Below are 9,676 nucleotides of genomic sequence, written 5' to 3' on the forward strand. Positions count from 1 at the left end.
CCACCCTTCCCTCTTCCACCTGTCTGTCCATGGCACCTTGGCGGCAATGTTTGCTACACTCTGAAAAACTCCACAGCAGAGAAAACTCCCACTATCACGCCTCGGGGACATACACCTTATCCTCGCCTTTGTTTTTTATTGCTGAGAATACCAAAAGCAGCAAGGCTTCTAAGGAAGGTATCTATTTCGGGCCCAAACAGAAAGGAGTGGGTGACGCTGTGGGCAGAGATTCCTGAACATGGCGGGGTTGACTCATGCCTGAAGGTGCTCAGAATTTCCTCTGTTCGTGGGCGGCTAGGGCAGACTTGGCTCCCCTGAAGCGCTTTCTTTGAAGCAGAGTCAAAATCGAGAAAGACAGTCGAGGCTGCTCTTAGAGGCGGGTGGTGGTGTGGAAAGAACACGGGAGGGGAACAGCAGGATTCAGAGAACCGAAGACTCCCAGGAAGCCGTGAGACTTGAGAGGTCAATTCGGCCCCTTGAGTAGATGCAGGGGCAGCTTCGCGGCCTCAGGGTTCGGATTTGGGGCACATAGACACGGGGATTTCTACAACTGCAGGAGCAGCGGGACAGACCTCATAGACACTTACTTCAACTCCTTTATTAATACGGCCCATGAATTGATGGCCTTAGCAGTAGTTCAGAAGAATAGTAAAGAACAGAGTCTTAGATCCTAGTTCTTCCCTAGCCGTATGACGCTGGGCCATGTAACCTCGGTGAGCCTCAGTGTGCCAGGTGTAAAATGGGGATGATGAGGCCACCCTGATTTTGAGCATTAGCTGAAGTGACACTGTGCCTTCCCATCATACCTGAAGGAGTACGTGCAAGCCACGAATATTAGCTCGTCATTACGATTCCTGTTGAAAAGGTTTCTTGGGGGCGCCTGGGTGGCTCACTTGGTTAAGCATCTGCCTTTGGCTCAGGTCCTGATCTCAGGGTCCTGGGATCGAGCCCCACATCAGGTTCCCTGCTCAGCAAGGAGCCTGCTTCTCCCTCTGCCTCTACCTTTCCCCCTGCTCGTGCTCTCTCTCTCTCTCTCTCTCTCAAATAAATAAATAACATCTTAAAATAAAAAATAAAAACATTAAAAAAAAGAGGAAGAGTTTCTTGGAACAAGGCTGAAAGCAAGGAGGCAGCAGGCGTTGGTATGAGGGTTCATGGGCTGGCTTGCCTTCCGTGGCCCTCTGTTCCCAGCTCCCAGCTTACAGCTTCACTCACCCGCTCCCCATTTCCCTCCTGCCGTCGGCAGCTTGGCTTACTGGAGACGTGGTAATTCTCCCTGCTCTTCAGGGGAAAGGAGCCAATTGCCTCTTTAGAGCTTCCTTTTTATTCTTTAGAAACCTGCTGCCCTTTCTTCTACTTTTGGGAAAAAGCACTCAACTGCTCCTGGTCTCCCAGCACCACCCTACCCACTTGGAGAGAAAACAACCCCCAAAAGCACGTCTGACTAATCTGCCTCCTGCCTTCCTTCATGGGGGAGCCCTGCTTTGAGGCACAGAGCTCTGATCTGCACCTAACTCCTTCCCTTTATCTTCCCAGTGAGGTGATCTTCTGGTCGCCACCCACACTTTTGTGCCTTAGAGTTTTCTACTGTCTGAAATGGTCCTGTTGGCAGGATATCCAGCCCTGAGTTGAGCTGCTGATCAAATGCCCTAAGGACTGGGTGCATGGGGGCATAGGGGTGGGTTGTCAGGAGGGAAGCTCCTACAATCTAGCCTCATGGTGTGCGGTTAGCTTCAGCCAAGTCACGGGCAAAATTTGGATGTAGGGAAATTAGACCCGGGCTTCCTGACTGTTATCAGCGCTGTCATATGGTACTGGTGATGCCAATCCAATGATTCATTGTGCAAAGGAAATCCACCAGACACCACTGACATGTGTAGACACCTAGAGGATGAAAGTGAGGGGAGGACTCAAGTGCTTTTCGTCTGAGCAAAGGTCTGTGTTCGTCAGAGAAGCACCAGCCATTTGAGCCTCATTGTGCTCAGCACACACGCAAAAGCTTTGGTTTATACATGAAATATTTCAGGGCCATTTATTTCACTGCCCTTGTAAACTCCTCAGTTTTCAGTCTGGTACTCACAGAGCATGATCCATGTATACAACTTCAGTAAAATCATTAGAAAATACTATCCTCCAGCCTATGTCCTGATAGTCGCAAGGACAAATTCAGAGTCATTACGTCCTAGGACCACGTTCTCTGAGAAGCCTTTCCAGACTCTCCAGGAAGCCTGCTACCCTCCCTATTCGGATCACTATGGCATGTGTTGACTTTGCCATGTCCTACTTTGCAATATCTGATCTTGCGTCTTTCCCAAATTGGTTTTCCCATTTTAGTTGCAAGTTCTGTGTAGGTAGACACAATGTGTATTTCCTCTATCATATGGTAGCCTTGCTACTCAAAATGGGGTTCATGCTAAGTGAAATAAGTCAAGCAGAGAAAGACAATTACCATATGGTTTCACTCACTTGTGGAACATAAGGAATAGCAGGGAGATTGGTAGGAGATGGAAGGGAAAAATGAAGGGGGGTACCAGAGGGGGAGATGAACCACGAGAGACTATAGACTCCAGGAGATAATCTGAGGGTTTTAGAGGGGCGGGGGATGGGGGGTGGGCTAGCCCGGTGACAGGTAGTAAGGAGGGCACGTATTGCATGGAGCGCTGGGTGTTATACACAAACAATGACTCGTGGAACCCTACATCAAAAGCTAATGATGTATTGTATAGTGAATAGCATAATAAATAAATAAATAAGGTTCATGCACCAACTACATGGGCCCCATACAGGAGCCTGTTTGAAACCAGAATCTCAATCCGCGCCCCAGAGATCCTGAATCAGAATCTGCCTTGTAAAAATATTCCAGGGTGATTTGTAAATACATTAAATTTTGGGAAGTACTGCCTTAAGGCACCTATTCTTAGTGAATAGAAATGAAATCATGGAATCTGACCAACCATAGGAATCATCATTCTGTGGATTTCAATCCTACCTGTGTCTTAAATCATTTGAGGAACTTAGAAAAAAAAGTGTTATTGTTATGTCCAGTTCCCGTCACAGGAGAATCTACCCTAACTGGTCTTAATTGGTCTTGGGTGGGGCTTGGATAGCATGTGTTATAACATCCCAGATACACACTGGGAACACGCTGCTGTAAATACATTTCCCAGTGAGGCTTGTGTTCTCTTATTGGTGGATGCAAATCCGAGAGGAACCATAGAATAAGTCAAATAGCCGAAAACTATCTGAGTAATCTTAGAGGGGAAAATACCTAAAATTCCTAGATGACTACATTATTGTTTGCCCCTAAGAGGGTGACTTATTTGAAATGCTGGTGGGGGTTCAACGATGGACATTGACTCATTGGCAGACACTGTTGGCTTTCCTTTGGCTGTCTTCTAGAAGGAGCCGCTCAGCAGATGTTTCACCCCCGTGAGCAGATTGAGGGCAAGGACCACACTCTCTTTCATCTTGGTGATCCTAACGTGCAAATGGATGGATGGACGTGTATCACTGAGAGTCCGTGTAAAGACATGCAGGAATATTGGACTGGAATTTAAGAGGCCTGGATTCTAGTCCTGGCTCTCCACTTTCCTTGTTTCCCTAGTGTTTTTGGTTTGTCCTTGGCACCCTTTTCTTGCTGTCCTCCCTAGGTACAACCACGCCTCTTAAGTTGCCTTTGCCAAGCCGACTACAGCTCTCTTCCCAGGGAGGGTAGCTTTCTGTGTCTCATGCTCTCTGTTCATGACTATGAGTGTTAAGATGGTAAAGAACGGTTCAGAGGTCTTACTGGGTGACCCTGGTTTACGGGAGGCTACAACCCAGAGAATTATACTCCAAATTTTCTGTGTGTGTACATTTTTCTAAGGAGACAGATCTCATCAAGTTTTCTCAAGGACTCAGCACTCAAAAAAGATTAAGAACAAAAAAGCTAGAGGGATTCTTGCTATCACATTGTTCTCCCTGTTGAGATGTTCAGGCTCTGTGTATAGGAGTGACAAATGTGTTGATCTTTATGCAGTGAGGTTCTCTGGGCTTTTTTAACCCGCTTGATACTACCTGGGGTATTGGCTGCCTCCACCAAAAAAGAACTTCCTGAAGAAATTAGTAGGAAGACAGGAGAAGAGGAAGGTATTTAAGGGTCTTCGAGCTTTCCTCACCTTATACCTGCCTAGACGAAGACCTGAACAAGAGACCAGGATCTCAGGAAGTTTAGAGACCCCCAGGAGCTTTTGAGGCCCCCCCGCCCGTGGTAGGTCACAGACTGATGCCAGCGTGGCATGCATTGTCAACCCAGAGAGAAGCAGTCACAGATTCTAAGTCCAAACGGATCAGAGGCTCTTGCTTTAGCCTCCTGCCTGGTTTGGGAATTCTCTGCACCATATTTGACAACCGCTCATTGAGGCTTCGTTTAACGCTTTCTAGAGAAAGGGAGCCCTTGACTTTGTGGAGAAGAAAGGAGCGAGGAACATTTTACTCCAAATGTTTGGCTACTGGAAGTTTGCTGAACACAAATAAACCTATGGTTCAAGTTCTACCGTATCAGAGGCTTTCCCTTGCCCCGTCTCGGTTGCCTTCCTGTTCCGATTCCCTTTCTTTTTCTGTTTCTCCCACTGCCCAGAGTTTGGGCCAGGTGGCAGACAGTGGACTGGATTGTGCTTTCTCTCCTAGAGCCCAAAATCTGCACTTGTGTGTGATCGTGGATTTGAAAAATGTGAAAATCACATATCCTTAATTTCATTTTCTAGGAGGGGAAGTAAAACATATTGGAAGGAGGCAGAGAAGAATCAGAATGGAAGGTTGGAAAGAGGCCAGAATGCCACCCTGTCCCTCTTCCCATCCAGCATGTGCACCCCTCAATGACATCCCCCAAAAGTGGCCAGACAGCCTCTCTATTTGAACATTTTCAGGGATGGAGGGCTTATAACTTTTGAAGCAATCAATTGAATGGAGTCCATTTCTCACAGGAAATGGCCAGCAATAAGGAGAAGAGAAACAGATTCGCACTCTTATAAGACCTCTCCTGTGAGGAGCAAGGAAATTGTTTGAGGAGAAGATTCCCTGAGGAAGCAAACCAGCAGCAGAATGCCTCACCAGCACTCAGTGGTGTTTTGGTCTTGATGCTTACACCTGCAGCACATACGGAAGCAGTGTGTCGTGCCTGAGGGCAGTGGGGGACCTTTCAAGAGTTGGAAATAACCTGCAATGAGATGTCAGGCTTCGGTACTCTGCCACGCAAATGTCTCTTTCACCCAGACCCCGTGTGTATGTCTTCAGTCTGGAAACTTTTTCATCTGAAAATACCTCAGCTTGAAAATGCCTTTTTTTTTTTTNAGAGGAGCCTGATGTGGGGCTCGATCCCATAACGCCGGGATCACGCCCTGAGCCGAAGGCAGACGCTTAGCCGCTGTGCCACCCAGGCACCCCTTGAAAATGCCTTTTAAGCAGAGATTATTTTATTTCCTTTTCAGAATTTTTGACAGAACAGCAGGAGTCTCAAAACCATCTCTTTCAACCTTCTCATTTTACAGAGAGAAGCTGAGGCCCAGGGAGGGAGAGCAATTCGTCAAAAGTCATGCTCTTCACATGTCTCGTCCTGTGTCGTCCAACAATGTTTGTTAGGAGGTGCCTTGGCCCACTTTCAAAGTTTAATTTTCTTCTTATTCTTCTCTTCACTGACCTCAGGTGACAGACCCCACTTTCTAAGGGAACTCCTAATTTTTGAAGTTTCTGCTGACCTCTGGGCAATGAGGAGAGCAAGGAAATTCACTTGAATGGCCACCATCTTGAGGGATAGCCTGACTCAAGGGTGACTCTAGCTATCACAGGAATGACTTCCACAAGACATAACAGAGAAGTATCCAGAATGCTCAAGACTTAGCCAAAGAAACCCAAGAATACTGCTCTTTGGGATGAATGGGACCAAGTGGTAGAGCTGTAGGGTCAGTAACAGCCCTTTACCTCTAACTGACCATGAGTAAAATCACTGTTTTGTGTGCCTTGGTTTGCTCAAATCCAAAATGGAGCGTAAGTACAGGTGACATACAACACTGCCTATTCGAGACATGCTGTTTTAAAGAAAGTAGCCACTGATCTATGAGGTATTCCCTCAGCTTACCAAAGCCCTGGCTCTCCAAGGAATATCTTGAAGATGAGCAAGGTTAACCACGGTAACAACACTTTGGGATCTAGAGAAATGGAATGATTAGACGTGGAGAGTTAAACATTTTGGGTTTTAATGACAGATGTGAAGATGGGAAATTCCAGTGTGGGCAGTAGTCTTTACAAGAAGGGATAATTAGACAAAAATATCATCTTAATGGGTTTCCACACTTTGGGTTTTTTTTTTCAATCTAGAGGATGAAGATTTAATCACAGAATTCCTAGAATGAAAGAAAGATGATCAAAGCATAGATAAACTCTCAGAATTTCCACAATTCTGAGAAAGGTGCCTTCACTAACGTGCCATGTTGGTAACATCAGGAGAATTCTCTTTTTAACCACATCCCAGGACCCAGTAATATAGAGACTAAAAACAGCCAAGTTGACTAACACATCCTCTGCAACCCATCACAATTTTAATTGGTGGCTTTGGAAATTTTCATAATGAAAATCTGCCTTATGAATCAGCTAGAAATTGCATCTGTCGATAGTCCGTTTGATTTCGTTAGAGACCTCTCCCCCCTGAGGAATAAAAAGTCTTGTTTACTTTAAGACGGGGTTCCTGCTCTTGGAGGAAAAGGTCTGAGATGAGATTCTTTCTTATCCTGGGGTGGTTCTTAAACCATCCCAGAAACTCAACCCACTTCACTCTCTTTGGCCACCAGATCCTCATTTGCCTCTTGACTGAACTATGTTAGGGGCCTTGCAACTTGTCTCTGTGCACCTGATCTCCCTCCACTCTATGCCAGAGTCACCTCCATAGAAGTATCTGTGATGAATGGAAAAAAAATGTAAGAGAGCCCTGGGTTTGAACCCCAACTCTGTTCCTGTCTGTGTGACGTCTGAGTTCTGGATTCTTCATCCAGTGAGTTTGTAACATCCACACCGCGAAGTGGTTATGAAGATGAAAATAAGACTACATGTCTGGCCCATAGAAGGTGCTCTATAAATGGTCATGGTCATTTTTATTTTCTAGTAATTATGCATTAACTACCGAATGAAGTTAAAATTTGTAACTTGCTATCCAAGGCCTTTGATTATTCATTTGACGCCATCCTATCTTTTCAGACTTGATCCCCAGTGTCCCCACATGCCCATCCAGTGTTGGGGGCCACAGCGGACCACTTGCTGTTCCTTCATTCTCTGTTGTGGCTTTGTTTATAGGGGCCTTTCTATCTGGAATGTCCACTTGGGGAAATTTACTAGTCTCTCAGTGCTCTTTCACTACTGTCATGCTACTGTCGTGAAGCTTCTCTGTTAGTCCTGCTCACATAGATCCCATCAAATTCTAATTTGTAGTATTGTTATGCTACCCATGCCTTTCCCTCCCTTATTAGGTTATAAGTCTCTCAAGGATTGAGACAATGTCTCGTTCATTTTCATATTTCGTACAGTGTTGAAACAGGGACTAAGGGGTATCGAATAGATTTTTGGAGACCTGAGTGAATGGAAGAGTCCTCATAATACTCCCACTTGCCAGACTGCCACCAAGACCTTTCGTATCTTCAGATAAGTCCCCAGTAGTTAGCAATAACACAAGTTTACTTGGAATGTGTTTCCCAGAGATATTGTAAAGGCTTTTCTGTTCTTGTACTGTCCTCCCGCTTTGCAAAGACCATTTGGAAATGGAAATCATCTTATAAGCCTTCCAGAAATCTCTCCTTCTTCAACTCCACAGTGAAGAAATTCCTACCCCTGGGTCAGTTCACAGCTCAACATAGCCTAGCTGCTTCACCAAGTAAGCAAAAAGACGCCTTATATGCAGCAACATGTTTCACTTCTTAACACATCTTTCTATGGCCAGTTAGCATTATTATTCATCTAGAAATTAAGGCTATGAAATTGTAGACTTTGATATCTTATCTGTCTTCCTGGGTGAGCGAGGGAAGAAGTTATTAGAAAATTCACACTCAATTAGGAAGGGTGGTTTGAGGTAGGAGTTAGTGGTTTCTTATTTGTTAAAAAAAAAGATCTTTGACAAAACCCATTTGAAAGGATGAATGAAGTCCAAAATTTGCATGTGTGTGTGTGTACACACACACACACACACACACACATATACACATACGTACATACACTTATGTATACATGCATATATACACGTGAAAATATAAGAAAAAGTAGAGTTCTGAAAGTGAGTACACTTATGCTTTCTAAAATTTCTATAACGTTGTACATGTGAGGAGAATCCTAGGTATTATTTCCTGAGGCAGTAAAAAACAGCATATACACCCTTGAAGCCAAAGTTAAATTATCCCGACGTTTCCTACGTTAGTTACTGACATCTCAGGACATTACCCTGGTCTTAGAGAGATTCCTGGTAGATTTTTAGTGTTATCTTACAGCTGGCTGGTGCAGTGAAAAACTGAATCCATTGGAAGATAGGAGAAAATTTCTTGAGGAATCTGCTCATTAGCGTCCTGTTAACATTCAAATATCACACCACTCTATTCACCCCAGAGATAACAAAGACCGAGTGGCAGGAGATCCCACCATTTCAAGCTCTGTTTATAGATCAGGGATGACTGAAGCATAACATGGGGCCCTGGTGGGTCATGGACAAGGGGTAGACCCTGAGATTCAACCCCTTTGTCGCACTTTCTATTTAGGTTCCCCCCCGCCCCGATTCTGTGGCTGGGAAAAGGTAATATCCATTAGCCTTCCCAAGATTCTGAGGGCACCCATGACCTCTTACCTGTCACGTAGCCAGACACCGTGACGAATGTAGAGATTCCCCACATCAGCAAGCTTGGCTCCATCTTCCTGGCACGTGGGATCAGCCGCCTTCCTGAGGGCAGTGAAGAGAAGGTGTTTCTTTGCAGAAGGCCGAGTTTTCTATCAGCCTCTTATTTGCATCATGCTGGGAGGATGGGAGATGAGAGGATATCAATCCGTTCGGGGTGTCACCCTTGCTGTGGTCCCTCTAGTCTCTATGACAGTCTGGAGTTGCTCTTTATAAGTATTAGGCTGCTTTGTTCAGTCAGGAAATTGTGCCTAGCCCTCTCTACTCTCAAATATAGGAAGTGGTTTTAACCAGGTTTTTTTTCAAGTTCAATTGCTGGGAGGTGTGGGCTGGGGTTGGTGAGAAGGATTGGACTTCGTTTATGAATCCTTTCCTCAGCTTCACCCAGAGAAGGGAAGGGAGATTCCCCTGCTGCTGAAAGAGGGTGAGCAAGCATTTCTTGGCAGTGGTCTCATTTAGCGTTTCATACGTTGACATCACTGTGAAATTGAGGTCCTCCCCCAGACTTCAGCTCCCTGAGGAGTCAGCAGGTGCCACACAAGATGGGGGGGGGTACCATGGCAGGGTCTTCAATATTGAGGTACTTGGAAAGAAAGCAGAAGACGAACCACACTCAGAATTCATGAATTGTCTCCTGAGATCTGTATTTGATAGTGGCTATAATCATGTCACCATGATGTCCGGGTTCTCGAATGTGAGTTGTCATTTTACAAGATCTTTTGCCTCCAGATTTGTCTTTCTCTTAAGGGGTCATACTAAAAGTGGGCTTTGGGG

At 45.4% G+C, this 9,676-nt stretch overlaps 1 protein-coding gene across 4 annotated transcripts in view; it reads right to left on the reverse strand.

Moving 5' to 3' along the window:
* Positions 1–9,182, reverse strand: part of IL2RA (interleukin 2 receptor subunit alpha) — a 67,666-nt gene extending 58,484 nt beyond the window's left edge. The window contains exon 1 of one of the 4 annotated variants that reach the window (XM_034644082.1): positions 8,855–9,181. In XM_034644082.1, coding sequence (XP_034499973.1) covers positions 8,855–8,918 — 64 coding nt within the window. In that variant the 5' untranslated portion in view covers positions 8,919–9,181. Of the gene's footprint in view, positions 1–8,854 lie in introns of all 4 variants that reach the window. The other 3 variants (XM_011226380.3, XM_034644084.1, XM_034644083.1) reach the window with 3 other exon arrangements.
* Between the last annotated feature and the right edge of the window lie 494 nt (positions 9,183–9,676).

This window comes from Ailuropoda melanoleuca, chromosome 15 (assembly GCF_002007445.2).
Source record: "Ailuropoda melanoleuca isolate Jingjing chromosome 15, ASM200744v2, whole genome shotgun sequence".
In the NCBI taxonomy this organism is placed as follows: Eukaryota; Metazoa; Chordata; class Mammalia; order Carnivora; family Ursidae; genus Ailuropoda; species Ailuropoda melanoleuca.